The sequence below is a fragment of the Mastomys coucha genome, unplaced genomic scaffold (genome assembly GCF_008632895.1).
Source record: "Mastomys coucha isolate ucsf_1 unplaced genomic scaffold, UCSF_Mcou_1 pScaffold8, whole genome shotgun sequence".
Taxonomy (NCBI): Eukaryota; Metazoa; Chordata; class Mammalia; order Rodentia; family Muridae; genus Mastomys; species Mastomys coucha.
In genome coordinates, this window is record NW_022196914.1 from 35,329,516 (window position 1) to 35,348,300 (window position 18,785).

The 18,785-nt window shown below is 45.9% G+C and overlaps 2 protein-coding genes and 1 non-coding gene across 5 annotated transcripts in view; 1 reads left to right on the forward strand and 2 right to left on the reverse strand.

Annotated features, from left to right (window-relative positions):
* Trip13 (thyroid hormone receptor interactor 13) overlaps positions 1-3,875 on the reverse strand; it is a 22,234-nt gene extending 18,359 nt beyond the window's left edge. The window contains exons 1-3 of the mRNA XM_031359998.1: positions 3,413-3,875; positions 2,788-2,953; positions 66-195 (exon numbers count right to left, since the gene is read on the reverse strand). Coding sequence (XP_031215858.1) covers positions 66-195; positions 2,788-2,928 — 271 coding nt within the window. The 5' untranslated portion in view covers positions 2,929-2,953; positions 3,413-3,875. The remainder of the gene's footprint in view (positions 1-65; positions 196-2,787; positions 2,954-3,412) is intronic.
* Positions 2,141-2,274, reverse strand: LOC116083983. Its single transcript, XR_004115966.1, has one exon. It is a non-coding gene; the product is annotated as a small nucleolar RNA SNORA14 (small nucleolar RNA).
* Brd9 (bromodomain containing 9) overlaps positions 3,785-18,785 on the forward strand; it is a 27,302-nt gene continuing 12,301 nt past the window's right edge. The window contains exons 1-11 of one of the 3 annotated variants that reach the window (XM_031359995.1): positions 3,785-4,329; positions 4,871-5,085; positions 5,282-5,414; positions 6,680-6,740; positions 7,100-7,244; positions 8,374-8,484; positions 9,062-9,237; positions 11,218-11,350; positions 14,275-14,350; positions 15,910-16,005; positions 18,367-18,499. In XM_031359995.1, the coding sequence (XP_031215855.1) occupies positions 3,900-4,329; positions 4,871-5,085; positions 5,282-5,414; positions 6,680-6,740; positions 7,100-7,244; positions 8,374-8,484; positions 9,062-9,237; positions 11,218-11,350; positions 14,275-14,350; positions 15,910-16,005; positions 18,367-18,499 (1,709 nt within the window). In that variant the 5' untranslated portion in view covers positions 3,785-3,899. The remainder of the gene's footprint in view (positions 4,330-4,870; positions 5,086-5,281; positions 5,415-6,679; positions 6,741-7,099; positions 7,245-8,373; positions 8,485-9,061; positions 9,238-11,217; positions 11,351-14,274; positions 14,351-15,909; positions 16,006-18,366; positions 18,500-18,785) is intronic. The other 2 variants (XM_031359996.1, XM_031359997.1) reach the window with 2 other exon arrangements.

Below are 18,785 nucleotides of genomic sequence, written 5' to 3' on the forward strand. Positions count from 1 at the left end.
GTTTCAGATTTATGACTTCCTTGGCTACCTCCCTCCACCATTACCCTACTGTCAGGACCCTGTACCTGCAGGCAGAACCCAGTGACTTGCTGCAATTATATTTTCTGTTTCTTCATCCAAATTTTCACTGCTGGGGCCTTCTTCATTCAGTTGGAAGATGTGAAGTGCAATGGTGCATGCACTCAGATCAATGGGCTGTTGATAAAGTAAAAAGAAAACACATGTATGCAACTCAGAACACTCCTTCTTTACTTGTAGTATATACACCGAGGTCCAAAATAAAGATCAAGAAATACTGCTATTAAAAACTAGTTCTCAAATCAGGTGAAAAGTCTAGCATTTCTTTTCTGATCTAGGATTTGCTTTTAAGGTATTTATCTATTTCTACCCTTCAGGATCTTGACAACCCGCCAACCCTGAAAACAGGGTCTTGGTATAAAGGGCGGGCTACATGGAATGCCTTCTGTAGACCATGAGGCCTCAAACTCAGAGATGGAACTGCTTCTGCCTCACAAGCACTGGGATTAAAGAGGTGTGCTCTACCATTCCTAACACAACTAATTTTTAAGTGATTTTCTTCTCTTCCTGCCATCGTGAAGTTAATACCCGAGGAAAATGCCAACGTTTCTATAAAGAAAGTTCTCTATAACCAAACTCAGAGGTAGTCCAGCCCTTCAAGTGGGCCTGAGCAGAAATGGCTTTCTATACATCCATATGGCTTCCTTTCTGTTTATTTTCCCAGTAGGCCACCTTTATGACTGTCCTTCATTTAGAATGGCCAAATATCTTGTTTCCTCCCAAAACCAGAGTAGGATTCCAAGTTTCACAATGAGAACTAAAGTGCAATTTCACCATGACAACATGTCAAGGCAGAGGATACAATGACTTTAGCCTTGATCAAGGGAATGCTGTCAGGTATGTCCACTGAAAAATTAGTATCTTCCCTTTTCTAGTTTACCAGTTCAGTGTTACCTAGTTTGAAGAGGGATACTAAAGGTCCAAAGAAGAGTTAGGTCAGTGGATTTAAATGCTACCTCTTGAAGGGAAGTTACAAATTTTATAACGAATATTTCTATCTTTCCCTCGATTACTTATTTATCATTTACTTGTATCACTAGGGACTTTATACTGTTTTGGGTCATGACAGTACAGTAGTTACTGTAACAGTGTTCTAAATTAATGTTCTGTCACTACAAGAAAACTCAACTAATTTTGTGATTTGCCTGCTGACTCTGGATTTAACTATGTAGCCAGGAAACCTAAGTATTTATTCTAGATTATATCCAGGGCATCCACCCCATCATTCTGCCAACAAGACAGTCATTATGAGAAGGGCCCAGAGGTCTATAAAGACTGGGACTTTCACTTTATCAAACAGCAGCAAATGTCTGGAATGGCTTACTTCTTTTTCCCCCTCTATTCAAAGTGGCCCAATGGAGGCTTGGTCTTACACTTCATTTAGAGGTAAATAGGCTATGCCAACTGTCTCTTTTTGGGATAAAGGCCATGGAGCATTGATGAAAGAGATCTTCGTTTTAACCTTAGGCCTTTAAATTACAATGTAAGTCTGTGCCTTACTTTATCATGTCATATCAATAACCAGAAAAATAATATAAATTAGAAACTGAACAAATATGAGCACTGAGGTGAATGGTATATTGTCTTAAAGTTAACAGCTACTATAGTCTTATAACATGGCCTATCTGCTACTATATAACTGTTTTTATCATATAGTCTTCAAAGTTATCTGTACTATTTTGTCACTAGCCTATTTTTTCCCTTAAATCCCTAGAGCTGGTTAGTAATTCATTGGGCTGGCAATTTTTTATTTAAATGATCATGCTGTGCTTTCCTTCTGACTGTATACAGAGATGACAACAATTGTGTTTTGAGTCTTCTCTGAGACCTTTATAATGAACCATATTATGGTCATAACTCCTTTGAAACTGAGGAAAAAACAAACCAGAGAATTTCTAAACTTTGGGCAGGTGTTTGACAGAGAGATATTATAGAATATTTGGTTTCCATCAAAGTGACCGAAGTGGCAATTCAGAGAACTTTAGCATGACAAAAGTACATAAAAAGAGAATATGGTCTGTGATGTATTCTAATGCAACACAATTATTATTTTTTCTTTTAAAGATGTCGCAGTTATGAAATAAGACTGAGCCACGTGAGGAGCGCAGCCGTTTGGACTCCCCCGCACTTTGTCTAGCATTCACTCATATCTTGGAAGCACCAGAGCAAAGCCGCCAAGAGGGTTTAAGAATGCAATGCAACATAATTAATAGCTCTGTTTTCAATTGTCAAATTCTACTTCCTATTTGTTCCTGGCTCTGTCACGAGCATCCTGACACATAGTATCCCTACTCTAGCACCTAGCTCCAGGACACAGAGCTAAAGCTGTCTAGCTACTGTTAGCAATCAGACATCAGGGGCCCAACAGCAGCAGGACAAGTCACCACTAGCTACACATCCCTACCCTCGCCACTTCTTACGTACATGTGCTATGTCCCCTTATAAAAGGCCAATCCCCGCTCTCTGCACTCTTTCTTCCCCTTCCACCTTCACCCAGAAGCAGCCTCTGGAGTCTCCCTCCCTAATAACCTCCCATGTGAGAACTGTAGGATAAACTGGCTTTACGCAATCTGCTGCTTAGATCGTAACAGTCACCAAAAGCAGCAGATAGGTAAGTAACCTGCTATCAATGTCCATATTAGTTATTTGTGACAATTACCTCATAATCCCTAGGGGCTCAGTCACCAGCAGTATGAACTAGGAATTTACCTGAGGGTCTTTAGCCTTTAATTCTGTGTCAACAATAGACACCGACTGAACATTTCTGCTTAGAAAAGGCTCATCAAACTCAGTCCATACGTAATCTCCAAACACAATATTATGCCTGTTGAGCAGTTTGTAAACACTCATCTTTATATCTTCTTTTTTTGCAGTGCTAGAAAGATAACATACATAAAATGTTGGAGTTAAGAAAAACACTAATGTATAGCCAAGTCTGGCTGTAATTTAAGCAATGCAAGCTGAGACAGAAGAACTTTTCTCAAACACACATATATATACAAGAAAGTCATTAGTCAAGATGGGGCTTGGCGGTGTACTGTCTTGGGATCAACTGTAGTGTCCCAGGCCTATAGTCATACCATCAGTCACCCTCAGGCTCCTAATTAGAAAAAGGAGGTGCCACTGGTTCTTGACACACTACTATGACAATTAATAAAAATTCAGTGTTTGACACAAGCCTGAAACACAATGAGCATTCAATCCATGTTAGCAGTCCTTTTAAGGAAAACCTGAAAATGCACAGCTGTAGGGTCTAACCTGGAGTACGTACATAATCTCTGTAACAGGAAATCTGCCACCAGATTCCAGCTTAGCAAATTAAATACTTATTCACCTCCTTGCTCTTCTGACACTGCAGTTTCTTACACCCTCTAATTGACTGGAGATCACCTCTGTCTCTCAGGAGGTGCAGTCCTACTACATGGAGCTCATCATATCATCGTTAGGCTGTGCTCCATAGGTCAGTTGAGAGCTGTGGGGTCCTGCCAGATAGTGTGGGATGGTGGTAGGTTCTGGATGGGATAGGAGGCAATATGAGTGGTGAAACTCATCAAGAGTAATGTGTGGTGGGATGGAGGGCAAAGTGTGATCATGCTGTTAGGGTCAACTGAAGTGGGGTGGAGTCGTGTTGGGTCATAGTCGGTGAGTTAATGTCAGGCTGTTCTGGTCGTGCTGAGGGGTGGGACGCTGTGGGGTGCAATCCTAAGAGGTGGGGTAAGGTCGTATCCTTCGCAGTTTCGCGTGGTGGAGTCGGACCAGGTCGCGCCCCGCGTGGTCAGACTCCGTGTAGCTCACCTTCCGCTGCGCTGCAGAACCTCCACATGGACCGCGGGCGATTCGGCAACACAGGGAAGCGCTTGTTTCAGGTCGCCCACCGCCTCGTCCATGGCGCCGCCGCCGGGAGCCGAGGGAATGCCGTCGGAGCGAGGCCGCGGTCGCCTCCCTGCGCCCCGTGGGACAGCCTTCTCAGCTGTAGTAGGATCCACCTAGACGAAGGGCCGGCCAAATCCACTTCCGCCGCCCGAGCCGCGCGGCGCCTCGCAACCCGCCCCGCCCCGCCGAGCTTCGAATCTGCCGCGCGCTGCGCACCGCCCCACCCTGACCCGGAAGCACTCGGCGGTGGCGGTGGCGCTACTTCCGACTGGCGCAGGTCAGGCTACGGGCAGCCGCTTCTCACCGGCTTCCGTGCTACCTCAGTCATGGGGAAAAAGCACAAGAAGCACAAGGCGGAATGGCGCTCGTCGTACGAAGGTGCGGAGCCCACGGGCGGGGTCTCCGTTGCCCGTACGGGCAGGAGAAGGCGTTCCTGGGGAAGGGCGTGGTCTGCGCTGGGCGGGGTTGTGGAGGAGGTGCCTGGGGCGGGCGGGGTCCGTGAGAAGGAGGGGCTTAGAGCCAGGTAAGGGGACAATCGTAGGGGGGGGGCGGGGTTAAGCCTGAGAGGGCATCTGCTGCGAAGAGACCTTAAGCTTCTTTTTGAGTCCTGTAGCCACTATGTACCTCCTCTCTGACACCAGGAAGACCCGCCGCAAAAAGAGGGCTTCCGTGAAGGAATTGGGGTCTTGGGTCTCAGGTCGGGTTGTTGTCCTTTCTTCTGGTAGAAAAGGACCCTCAGGATAATATCCTCAGTGGTGATTTTATGGTTTGAAAGAGAGGATCGAACACAATTCTGACAGCCTGAGATTACGTATTTTTTCCCCGTGGTTTTGACAACTCCTTGCTGTCTAGATTCACCCACAGGGGTGCAGTATTTCCACTCAGTATTTTGCAAGTTTGACCCACGGTCTGTGTGCAGATTATACGGACACACCACTGGAGAAGCCTCTGAAGCTGGTGCTCAAGGTGGGAGGGAGTGAAGTGACAGAGCTCTCAGGATCTGGCCACGACTCCAGCTACTATGATGATCGATCAGACCATGAACGGGAGAGACACAGAGAAAAGAAGAAGAAAAAGAAGAAGAAGTCAGAGAAGGAAAAGCACCTCGATGAGGAGGAGAGGAGGAAGCGGAAGGTAAAGCTTCAGTGGCTTAAGATGGGTCTCTAATCATGCCTGGGCCATTCTGGGCCTCCAGGGCATCTTCAGGTGGTGCCTGTCAAGTGTCAGGAATGGATCTTCTTCCCAGTCTGGAGAACGCAGAGGTGTGCAGAGCCTGTAGTAACCAAAGAGTTCTGGCTGTTCTATGCCCTCTGTTCTTTGCTACTTCCAGGAAGAGAAGAAACGGAAACGGGAGAAGGAACACTGTGACTCAGAGGGGGAAGCTGACGCTTTCGACCCTGGAAAGAAGGTGGAGGTGGAGCCACCCCCAGATCGACCAGTGAGAGCCTGCCGAACACAGCCAGGCAAGACCCCGTCCTGAGCATGAGTTTCCTACCTTGTCTATAGCATGGTTATCTAGTTGTCGGGGACATTTCACAAGCTAAAAATGGGTGAATGCTCTTGAAGACTGGTAAAACAGACGCATGGACGCCAGAGACTAACTATATGTGTCCTGCAAAACCTACTGCATTTTTATTTGGTTTGGTTAGTTGTTTTTTGTTGCTGTTGTTTTTTGTTTGTTTGTTTGAAACAGGGCTTCTTTATTTAGCCCTGGCTGTCCTGGAACTCACTCTGTAGACCTGGGTGGCCTTGAACTCAGAGATCTGCTTGCCTCTGGCTCCTGAGTGTGAGATTAAAGTCATGCATTACTACTACCCAGTTTATCTATAGTATTTTAATCTGGTTGAAGTTTATCCTTTTTTTAGTGTAGAAGCTTAGCATTAGATGCTTTACTGTTCCAAACAGCACCATCAGGTTAATGCCCTTAAATCACTCACATAAGAAACTCATATATCGCTGGGCAGTAGTGGCACACGCCTTTAATCCTAGCACTTGGGAGGCAGAGGCAGGCGGATTTCTGAGTTCGAGGCCAGCCTGGTGTACAGAGTGAGTACCAGGACAGCCAGGGCTACACAGAGAAACCCTGTCTCAAAAACAAACAAACAAACAAACAAAAAACCCCACATATATCATGGAAATGTGGGTAATCTCCCTTGGGAAGAAGAGACCCCAATACAGACTCTCATGGTAGATCTGAGTTACTTAAAGTGACCTCAAGATTGCATGTTGGAAGCTTGAGGTCTTTAGTCAGTCTCTGACCTGGACAGCCCCTATCAGGGATAACATTTCAACTGAAATCTCAGTCTTGGCTCTTGGATTCCCTGGCTCCCACCCTTCTTGTATAGAAAGAATGTTTAGGCAAGCGGGTCTCTTCCCTCAAGAAGAGAAACTGAGGAGACTGAGTGTTGGAACATAGATTATCTGGAAAGCTAATACTAGAATCAGTTACCATGTGATTGTCTGGGTAGTGATTCTTCTCCTTTGAATGTCATCTTCTGACTGTGGATTTGACCATCCCTGCACTGGAAAAGCCCGATAGGTTTTAAGATATGCTGTGTATCCCTTTGCCAACCTGCCTGTGTTGGGAGCTGTGCCCAAGTTCTCAATTCTTGTTTGGGCTTCAAATGCTGTGAAGTTCCACACACTGATGAATATGGAGCTTTTCTAATGAAGGAAATGAAGTCTTGCCGTTTGATCTTATTCCCTTGCTTTCTCTTTATAAACTCAGCTGAGAATGAGAGCACACCCATCCAGAGGCTTCTGGAGCACTTCCTCCGCCAGCTACAGAGGTAACCCGGTGTCCCACCTGCCACCTAGCAGGGTGTCAGCAGCCTGGGTGCAGGTCACAACTGTAGGGCCAGGGAGCTCGGCTGCTACATTCCTCCTCGTCCTTTCCCATCTGCAGTTAGTGCTGTGCTGCCCCCGGAGCATTGCCTATCATGGGTAGAGCTGGGATGGTGTCCTTTTTACTGTATGTAAAATATGTGTTAAAACCTTAAGAAGGCATACATGTTCATCCACTGAACTTCCAAGAAGCAAATTTAAATTTTAGCCAGTTATATAAATCTTTGGATTGTAAAAATTTTTATGTCACTTAGAAATTTAGACTTTAGAATTTTTTTCACCTCAAAGGTATTTTTGCTTTCAGAAAAGATCCTCATGGATTTTTTGCTTTTCCTGTTACGGATGCAATTGCTCCTGGGTATTCAATGATAATAAAACATCCTATGGACTTTGGCACAATGAAAGACAAGATTGTAGCTAATGAATATAAATCAGTCACAGAATTTAAGGTAAATGAGTTTTACTTTCTGAAATAATGTTTGTAAAACTGTGTGTGCATGCATGGTTGTGCGTGTGGGTGTGCTCGTGCCCTCTCACATAGTGAACACTGTGTACCTCAAGTCATTTTTATTTGACTTTTATAATTCTTACCGATGTATTTATTTTGTTTTGCCTGCATGTGTGGATGCGTACCACATGTAGGCTTGGTGCCTTTGGAGGTCAGAAGACACTGAGTCTCCTAGAACTGTAGTTCCGTATAACTGTGAGCCACTATGTCAGTGCTGTGGAACCAAACCTGAGGCCTCTGCAAGAGCCACAAACGTCCCTAACTGCTGAGCTATGTCCCTATCTCCCACGGGTAGCTTTTAGTTGCAAGTGTTTACAGAGGGCTATTTTGGGTAGGTGACTGTTTGCTAGTGCTTGTCAGCAGAGAACTGGAAGCTGGATTAGATGCTATGTGCTGCTAAGGATGTGTTCCTTTCTTCTGTTGAAGTTTTTGTCCTGGCATAGACAGGACTTGTTTCTGTGGGCAACAATGGATCCAATTTGAGTTAGTTAGAAAGTGGGTAGTTTTAGAAGCAAGTTTTTTTTCCTAATTCTTACTTTTTCCTGTACTAATTGCGTACTTTCATTTCATATTACTTTTAGAATTTTTGCATCTCTTGGGTGCTTTGCTTTTAGTCTTTTGCGTCTTGACTTTGGCTCTGTGAGTTACAAATTGCTTAGTAGCTTAGGAGGCAGGAACAATGAGTGCATGATGATAGGATAGTGTCCTTAGTGTTAGAAAAGTTTGATTTTCTGTTTTTCATGCAAGATGGTTATGTCCATGTTCCTACATGATAGGAAGGAAGTCTAAAGGAGAGAAGGGATCTTAGAATATTTGTACAATCTCTTTTGTAAAATCTACATATTAATATACAAAAAGAAATTAGAGACTTTGACCAGCTTTTCATTGGGAAATTCCTCATGCACGTAAAAACTCATGGAGCATTATGAAAATCTCTCCTGAGTTATTAAAAATCAATCTTCCCAAGTATGTTTTTTGCTGAGTTTCATTCCTTCTCTTTGGCATCATTTGACAAGAATGGAGAACTTTGATATTAATTATGTGGCATATTACTTGTTTCTTTTTCTTAGGCAGATTTCAAATTAATGTGTGATAATGCGATGACATACAATAGACCAGACACCGTGTACTACAAATTAGCCAAGAAGATCCTGCACGCGGGCTTTAAGATGATGAGCAAAGTAAGAAACCCACTAGAGCAATGGCACTGAGCTGAAGTCTTCTAACTCTCTGTGCCTAACAGGCTCACAATGAATGACACGCTTCATCCATCCGCCACACCCAGGTGCCGACCCCTGCTCTAGACTGCCCTATTCTCCAGGCACTGCCCCTGTCTGCACCTTCTCACAGCTTAGAGGTGCCGTTATTATGGGGCCGATGGAAAGTTCTGGATCTAGGGTCAGTCTTGCTGGATCACAGCCAGCCTTGCAGTTTTTGCTTTGTGGGGCAGCCTCACTGACCCTCAGCACTACAAGCTTATCCTTTGGCCATTCCAAGTGGCTTCCTAGATCTATACTGTAAGCCAGGCTGGATGAGCCACATGTTGGCAAGGGGTACTTGCTGGGCTCCACCATTCCCTCACCACCATCTCTGGGCCATACCTTGAATGCCGAGCCCTCGCAACCATTCCCGATGCAGCGTCTGGGAAGGTGGCGATTAGGCCAGGTGAGGCCGTGGCCATCCCATGCCATCCCATCGTCACGGCTCCGTGGCTGAGGGAGAGGTAAAGTCCTGCTGCTCTGTCCTTTCTGATTCTAGGAGCGGCTGTTAGCTTTGAAGCGCAGCATGTCGTTTATGCAGGACATGGATTTCTCTCAGCAGGCAGCTCTCTTGGGCAGTGAAGACCCAGCAGTTGAGGAACCTGTTCCTGAGGTTGTCCCAGTGCAAGTAGAAACTACCAAGAAATCCAAAAAGCCGAGTAGAGAAGTTATCAGGTAAGGCTCTGTAGTAGGTGTTGGCTTGTGGAGCTGCTGGCTACAAGCAGGACTGCAATGCTTTGCCCAGGCCAGGGCAGAGGGAACCTGTGGAGCATCTCAGCCTGGATGGAGGAGCATGACCTCTAAGGATTCTTAGGCTCCAGCAGCCCCTTGGTGTAGCCCAGGGGCCTCAAACTGGATGCCTTCCTGGCCCTGGAACTCAAGAGGGAAGTGGCCACTCTGTTCTGCTTGCCCTAAAAGTGAAGTGATTGTATCACAGAGGTGATATAGCCTGTCACCTGTGTGTGTTTGCAGACTCTGGATCCTGCAGGGCAGGTCTGTGGGGTAAGATAGCCACTCATCACATGCTCTCATGCTACTATCCCAACAACTCATGCTGTTGATTGATGTGAGATGCAAGGGGACTGGGACCACTCTCCTGTGTGCTAGCCACACGCCCTGGGATCTACAGGCCCATGAAGTTATCCCTGCAGTGCATTTTGCTAGCTTGTCATTTACTGTGTGAAATACATGCTACTTGCTAGTAGTCATTCCTTTAGTATATGCCCTCCATACATACCACCTGTGTACGTATGACCTGTGTTCTTACTTGTGCAGAGCACAGTTGCAGTAAGTTCACTCTAGTTGCCAGCATCATTATGAGATACTGTCTGTAAGCTGACTTCTTTAGTGCTCCACGGAGATGCCTAGTCTGGTGTTGAGCATCAGGAAGGTTAGGGCACTTCAGACATAATTCCCTGAAGCCTTGTTCTTTCCATCAGGCCACAGCTAATTAGGGGACCTTCAGAGGCCGTATCTATATGCCATGCCAGCGTGGTTACTGAGTGCCCCTTTGTCTCATTGGATGCTGAGCACTGAGACAGAAATGATGTTACCCCGTCAGTAGCAGACCCCAAGGAGCATTTAAGCAATCATAGGAAGTTAGAGCCCTATGTGGTTCCTTTCCTGTCACTATCCAGCATGTGGCTACCCTAATGTGGTTTGAACTCTGTCGGGTAACTCACCTGAGTAGCTCAGAATGAAATGATGAGTACCATACAAGTGATGGGTGGGAGGTCTCAGCTATATTTGTGCCATATGCCTCTCTTTGGCTCCATGACCATCCTGTGTCCTGGGATCATGTGAGGTTGAGAGAAAGCCACATTTTCCCCAGGCAGGCGCCCTCTCAGCAGACAGTTCTTTCTGATGCACTGCCCATTGTCCTCTCTAGGGGACACCTGCTACTGTTTGTTCCTTTAGTTTCCTTTAGGTCCTACAAGTTGCCTTGGATTTCCTGAGTTTCTAGCTAGTGGCCTTGCCCCTAAAATTCTGCCTCCATCTGTGGGTCCCATGGCTTTTAGATAGAGTGGATAGTTGTGCAGTTTTTTCTGAATTCCCAGACTTCGAAGTCCATCAAATGATACATGTGCACCTGTCAGTGCCATTGCTGTGTAACTCTGGTGAGGGACACCTTTCTCCTGTGCTGGACTTTCAGGGAGCAGCTGTGGTTATTCTAGGGCTATCCTGTTGTTGCAACATCTCTTATGCCAGGGCAGAGAGGAGCCTGTGTGCCTGTTTCTTCTGTCTGCAGGGGAAAGGCTACCCCACAGTGCCTGCACTTCTCACTTTGAGTCAGAACTATTCCTCCATGAGGAGCCCAGGGCTTCCTGCAGCTTACCCTTACTGCAAATGTGACACTCTGCACAGAGGGGACTGTGTCACGTTTCCTTTTATACCTATGCAGTTTCTGTCACTTTTTCTTTTTCTTTTTCTGTTTGTAAAAAGACTTAAGTGTTTCTCTGAGAAGGGGTTCTATTTGGCTTGTACTTTTTTACTTCAGGTAAAGATCATGATTAGAGCATATAGGAGTGCTATGGGAAGTGGAAGGACTAAGCTTCACCCAGTGCTGCCTCTGCAAGGGAACTGTTCATAAAAGCTACTACTGTTGGGAATCAATGGGCTGGGCCTGTGATGACACTTGTCTTTCATGCCTTACAGCTGCATGTTTGAGCCTGAAGGGAATGCCTGCAGCCTGACAGACAGCACAGCAGAGGAGCATGTGCTAGCCCTGGTAGAGCACGCAGCTGATGAGGCTCGGGACAGGATTAACCGGTTTCTCCCAGGTGGCAAGGTAGTATCTGTGGCCCTCCCCTGAAGGTCATGCCACTTGGCCTCAGACACTCAAGTCTTTGCTACCAGGTACCACCATCAAAATTGGGAGTATTAGGGTCTGGCCAGAGTACCTCCTGGGTCCCAGGGGTTCAGGCCAGAGTCAGATCAGCTCTTTGGTTGTCTTGGTCTTATTTCCTCAGACGGGTCTGAGATCACCATGCTGGTAGGACCACCATGAACTTGGAATATGGTATGTCCCCACTATCTCCAGCTTGGGTAGGGGCCACTTCTGATTGACCCTATTGCTTTAAAAGGCCCTGATAGCCAGGATGCCCTAAAAGTAAAGCCTGCTTCATAGTAAGTATTCACAGGGGTGATGTTAGCATTCCACCTCTTTGTTCATCTGTGGCTCTCTCCTTTTTGTGAGCCATTCGTGGATTATTGCTGCATGTCTTAATGCAGCTGTCTAGAGTCCCAGCACTGGCAGAGATCCACCTATCTATTGCCTGCTTCTTTGTAGAGCAAGGTGCTACCACTCTCAGGGCACATTTTCTAGTACAAGTTTATCTGGTTAAAATGAGCCTCCACTGGACCCGACATAATCTAAATCTTACTGTCTCAATGTAAGGTCCAACTTAATAATTAGGGCTTTACAGTCCTTCTCATTATCAAGTCTTCAAAATGTGCATTATGTTTTAAATACTGAATATTGAAATGGCAACACTTTGGACTCTCCAATTGTAGGAAATGCCTTAAGCTAGTTAAAGGTGTGGCTCAGTGGTAGAGTTCTTTCCTAGCCCAAGTAAAGCTATATGTTCCCTTCCTAGCACTGCAAAAAGTCCAGAATTAAACAGAAACTCACAAACACCTTAAAGTTAGTTTTACCTGTTTGTTTGCTTTTGTAAATATGCCTATTAGGAAGCTCAGCATCAGTTGTATGGCTTGCAGGCATTTCTGTGGGCAGCACTGCCCTATGCTCCTGCTGTGTTCCACCTCTGGAATCAGCTATTTCTCTTCGAGAGCCTAGTTTCTTCAGTGGTAAACCTTATTTAAAAATGGATATTGTCTTACTTAGAGTTTCTGTTGCTGCGCTGAAGCACCATGACCGTAAAGCAAGTTGGAAAGGAAAGGGGTTATTTGGCTTATACTTCCATATGTTCATCAACAGAAGTCAGGACAGAAACTCAAAACAGGACAGGGACCTGATGCAGAGGTAATGGAGGGGTGCTGCTTACTGGCTTGCTCCCTTTCTCAGGGTTTTACTGCTGTGAACAGATACCATGACCAAGGCAACTCTTTTTTGGGGGGGTTGGGGGCTTCAAGACAGGGTTTGTGTAGCCTTGGCTGTCTTGGAATTCACTCTGTAGACCAGGCTGGCCTCGAACTCAGAAATCCGCCTGCCTCTGCCTCCCAAGTGCTGGGATTAAAGGCATGCGCCACCACCGCCAGCCAAGCCCAAGGCAACTCTTATAAGGACAACATTAATTGGGGCTCGCTTATAGGTTCAGAGGTTCAGTCCATTATCATCAAGGCAGAAAAATGGCAGTGTTCAGTCAGGCATCATGCAAGAGGAACTCAGAGTTCTACATCTTCATCTGAATTATACTAGGAGAAGACTAGCTTCCAGGCAGCTAGAATGAGGGTGTTAAAGCCCATGCCCACAGTGACACCCCTACTCCAACAAGGCTATATCTATTCCAACAAGACCACACCTCCTAATAGTGCTACTCCCTGGATCAAGCATATACAAACCATCATACTCCCTAGATCGCCAGCCCAGGGATGACCCTACCTACCATGGGCTGAGCCCTCCCACATTGACACTGAGAAAATGCCTTAAAGCTGGATCTTTTTGGTTTGGTTTGGTTTTTCGGAGGCAGGATTTCTGTGTGTAGCCTTAGCTGTTCTGTAAGTACGTCTGTAGACCAGACTAGCCTCGAACTCACAGAGATCACCTGCCCCTGCCTCATGAATGCTGGGACTAAAGGCCTGCGCTACCACCTCCTGGCTACAGCTGATCTTATGGAGGTGTTTTCTCAATTGAGGTTTCCTCCTTTTAGTTAACAAGAACTTGTGTCAAGTTGACACAAAACTAACCATGACAGATACGCATGTTATGGGTAAAATAGTGTCAGGTAGAGGCGGGAAATGTACCTGTATATATACACAGTATAATTATATTGATAACTATGTTTGTATATACTGAAATCTTTGCTGTCTGGTGAAACTTCCTGTTCCCTCCAATATCTCAGACCACTTCAGATCTCTTTTTAGTGTATAGCACTGCATTAAAAACCCTGGCCCTAGTCTCCTAGTTATATTGTTGCCACCTCTCTGCAGGATCTGCCACCCCGGCCTCTGCCCTACTTGTTATGTTGCTCTCTGACATTCTCCCAAGGGCCTCCACAATCACGAGAGCTCACTCTTCCTGCATATGGCCATTTTTCTGAATACCTCTTCTGCACATGTACACCTTTCACACCCTGACATACTATCCTTGCATAAGACTGAAAATAGTCAGGCCTTTGTAGTAGGTTTTTAGTGGAGTCTGTTTCTATTTGACTTAGAGATAGAGGCATAGACCACTGGAGAGTAGTATGATGCTTTTACTCAGCTGGCATTCTTCATCTCATTTTGTTCTGGCCTATGGACTGTTTTAAATATTTGCTTCTGGGTCAAGGCTTTTATATCAGAAACTCTTTGCTCATGTGCCTCAGTAGTGCTTTGGCCATATGTGTATGTGTCCTTGGTCATAATCAGATATGTGTAATCATGAACAATTGGCCTCAGTCAAAAGCAGGCCAGTCTTTCATCCTTGGGCGTGTGAAGGGGAGTCTCTGGTACTTTCTCATGGAGAAACTGGTGGAGACATGACTAGCATGTCACGTGTCTCTAGTTGATGTTACTACTGGGGGATGACACTTGGGTGCTACTTCCTTGCAGATGGGGTACCTGAAGAAGCTTGGAGATGGAAGTCTGCTCTACAGCGTGGTGAATGCAACTGAGCCTGAGGCTGATGGTGGGTGCTCTGTGCAGGGCCTCAATGCTTGCACGTTGTCCTCTGAACTCTGTCCATGCTCTGAGATGCAGAGTATGTATCACACAGTCACATGTCACCACTACTGGTAATGAGACTGCAGAACAGTTGCCTGGCTTCCATGTGCACAGTGGAGCCTGTGTTATATAAGGAGCTAGGATTTCATCAGGCCTTTATTGGGTTTCTCAGCATGGTGATACATTTTTAAGGGCTGAGTGTCATTGATGATGTAGGAAGGTTTTGTCTCTTGAGTTCTTCCGGGGCTCCTTCCTCATGGGCCATATGGTCACCTGCACACTTGTGAAGTTCAAATATATTCTGAAAGGAAGGTTGGGTGATCATGCTAGGGCATGTCTTAGTTGGAAACATGAATGCCATCAGTGCACCAGCCTGGAAGGGTATTTCATGCCTTGGAACATTTTGAGAAGGTAGCAGTTGTGCCTGTGAATGACTCCGTGGGATTGCAGCATACCTATAGACACACTTGGAGAGGGTGGGACATGGTAGATGTCTCTTTTCCTGCTTTGCCCAAGTCTCTCCTGCACAGGCAGACATCTCCCTCAGCTCTTCAGTTTCTGCCCTCTGTCAGGGTTGTTCCATCTTTCCTAGTGTGTACACGATAGACATTCTGATTTTAACTGTTAGTGGAAACAAATTTCTGTGGTCTTCAGGAAAAACTACATGGATTTGCCCATATTTAGGCTAGAAATTCAGTGTGGAAAGTGAGGTTCCTGTCAGGAGTGGAGAATGATGTGCATGTGAAAACCAGGCAGCAGTTTCCCAGCCTGAGCATGTGGAGGATGAGGATGGCCAGCAGGTGTTAACCTTAGCATGCAGTGCTGAGCGAGCAGTTTGCAAAGGTGAAGGGATTGCTGCAAGATAGCCCCAGATACAATATTACGTGTGTGTGTGTGTGTGTGTGTGTGTCTGTGAGTGTGTCTGTGAGTGCATCTGTATGTGGGGGGGGGCAGTGTATGCACTAGCGTGTGTGTATGTACCCCCCCTTCCCACACACACTCATTTGGGTCCAGAGGGGCAACATTTGTTAAGCACCATCTCCTTGTTATTTTTTTGAGAAAAGGTCTCTCATGGTTTGGAACTTGCCCCATAGGGTAGGCAGGTAGGTGGTGAGGCTCGACAGTCTTCTTATTTCTACTTCCCCAATACTGGGATTAGAAGCATGCACCATTATGCCTTATTGTTATTTATTTTTTTTAAATAGGAATTTGGGGGATTGAACTCAGAAGCTCATGCTTACAAGGCAAACACTTAGCCAATGGAATCATCTGTCTGTCTAGCTCCAGACATGATTTTTTTCTTTCATGGTGTTGATGTCAAGGCAATTACAGAATCAAAGTGAAATGGTGTTAGTTTTAAAAATTATATTTTGCTTTTGCAAAATCAGTTTTAAAAGGATATTGTAGCCTACCCATGCCCCACCCCTCCATGTCTAAGGAGCTTTAGAGAAGTTGCTCATCAGTGAGCAACTGAGCTGTTGCCAAGCCCTCCTGATGGCTCCCTCTCTCCTGTATCTTCTGCAGAGGAGGAGACACACCCTGTGGACCTGAGTTCACTGTCTAGCAAGTTGCTCCCAGGTTTTACATCATTGGGTTTCAAAGATGAAAGAAGAAATAAAGGTAAGCACAGTGACTGGTGGGAGCTCTTGAGCTGAGTGGGCTGGGCTGGCAGTGGGGATGTGAAATTGCCTGTTCCTCCTCCATGATTTTCTTCATGGCTTTGTTACTGTGTCTTAGTTAGTTAATTAATTAATTAACATTCCAAATGCTGTCCCCCTCACAGAGCCCCTCCCCTTACCTCTCACCTCCCTCCCCTTTGCCTCCGAGAGGATGCCCTCCCCCCAGCTGTTCCCCCTATCCTGGTGCATCAAGTCTGCAGGATTCAGATTTTGTTTGTTTGTTTGTTTGTTTTTGTTTGTTTGTTTGTTTTTGAGACAGGGTTTCTCTGTATAGCCCTGGCTGTCCTGGAACTCACTCTATAGATCAGGCTGGCCTCGAACTCAGAAATCCACCTGCTTCTTAAAAGGGGTACACCACCACTGCAGGCCCAGGATTCAGATTTTTAAGATAAATGAAGTTTAGATCCATTAAAGTAGGTGGATTAAAGTCATACTTGGTGGAGAGTTCCTGCTTGGCATTCTTCTCCCCACTGAAGGCGAGTTCAGACTGTACTCACAAGCTTCCTCTCACAGGCTGCCATTCCCTCCAGGAGTCTTAGTTGCGGATCCTCCTGCTTTATAGAGGGCTTCATTTCTTACGTCAGACTTAATCTTAACCATTTGCAGGGTGATGATGCTGCCTGGCAGTCGAGAAACCTAGACAGGGTGGTTGTGGGTGGCAGCATGGCCTGAGAGAGGGACAGAGACACTTGTGTTTGTAGGGGTCTACGTTTATAATGGGTCTTCTAGTGTGTTTGGAATGTGTGGTTGTACATATGTGGTAATATGCATGCTTGTGTGCTATAGGGCTTGCTTTGACCTGTTCATGTGTTTCAGTACATATGTGTGTCTGAAGGCTTGCTTTGGTGTGTGAATATCTATATGTGCAGAGGTATGCACTTTAATTAAGACTGGAGAGCGTTCAAGCCAATGCTTCTTTGTGGAGCTGAAAGAAGTAATACTTCCTTCCTCTTGGAGGGAGGCACAGTAGCCATCCTGGGCTGAACCTAGAAGTGCTTTGATGACATTTCTTCTCCCTTTACCCAACTCCAGGCAATATAATGAAATGCCTATTCCAAGGGGAACATGCTTAGAATTGGCGTTTCACTGCCTATCTGTAGCTATTCTGTCTTGAGTGGTGGGAAGGGGCAGGGTGGATGTGGGGTTGTCCTTTTCTGTGTCACTGCTTCTTCTTTGTTGCTTCCTGTGTCCCTTGCCTTTACTGTGGGTCTGGAGAGCCAGCTCAAGATCACCTCTGCACCATAAGCTTTGAACATGCTTCCTTATCCCCTTCAGTTATGCACAGCATCTGCTTTTTTGGTATTTCCTCTTGGTACAGGGAGGAGCCAGTGAAATGAGATCCAGCTGTAAGGCATTTTCTCAGCTAGTGATCATTGAGGGAGGGCCCAGCCCATTGTGGGTGGTACCATTCCTGAACTGGTGGTCCTGGGTTCTGTAAAAAACAAGCTAAGCAAGCCATGTGAAGCACACCAATAAGCAGTACTCTTCCGTGGCCTCTGCATCAGTTCCTGCCTCTAGGATCCTGCCCTGCTTGAGTTCTTGTTCTGACTTCCTCCTGTCATGGCCTATGATCTGGTAGTAAGCCAACAAAACAAACAAAAACAAAAAAACAAAAAAAAACCAAAAACCCTTTTCTCTTCAACTTGCTTGGTGTTTTACTACAGCAATAGAAACCCAAACTAAGACAGACCAACCTGCATTTGGACCTTCTGTGATGTGTGATCTTCCCACACCTTCCCTCATCTCAACCCCTCCTTTGGTAGTGTTCACACTTTGCTTTTGAGATGTTGCTTGTGTTTGGTTCTCAGCTCAGCAGTTTTGTCCCCAGGAAGCATTGATTACAGGGAAGAGGAGTGCTTGCAGTGCAAGACATGGCATGTCTTCCATCATAGTGGATGTCAGTAGAGGTTGAAAACATTGAGCCATGTAGACATAACCTGGTTTATTGTTATAACCCTGGGCAAGAGTGTATCCAGTGTGGGCTCAGTTCCTGATTCTGCCAGAGGGGGTTCATGAATTGGCTGGTCCCAAGAACCACTTCTGCTTGTCCAAGTTCTTCTCTACCCAAGAGTCAGTCTTTGCTTTATAGCCCTTGGCGCACAGGTGTGAAATGGGAGGCTGAGTAGGTACTGCAGTTGCCCATGGACAGTTTCTGCTGCTGTGTTTGTGCTCAGACAGAAAGGAAAAAGAAAGAACCAGGCATGGACTCAGGTTGTGGTCACCTGGAAGGAAAAATGGCTGTGGCCATGCTGGGTATACATTGAGCATGACTCTGATCTGGCCTTTACTTTCTTCTCTTTAGTCACATTCCTCTCCAGTGCCAGCACGGCACTTTCAATGCAGAACAACTCTGTGTTCGGGGACCTGAAGTCAGATGAAATGGAGCTTCTGTATTCCGCCTATGGAGATGAGACTGGTGTGCAGTGTGCACTGAGGTGAGCCAGGTCACACACATGTGAGAGCTGTTCCCTGATGAGCACCTTGGCCCTGCTGAGAGCTCTGTGAAGTACAGCACTGGCAGTAAGGTGGTGTCAGCACAAGCTCCAGTACCACTTGCCATTGTCCACACCTCTGCCCTAGAACTGCCGTGTAGTTCAGCACAATTTGAAGAAGGAAGTGATCCAGACTGTAGCATAAATAGATGTGTTTAGCAAACAGAGTATACTTACAAGGAGTTCTTTTTCACAATTGTTTTGAGATATGTTTCCTAGTGACTGCTAG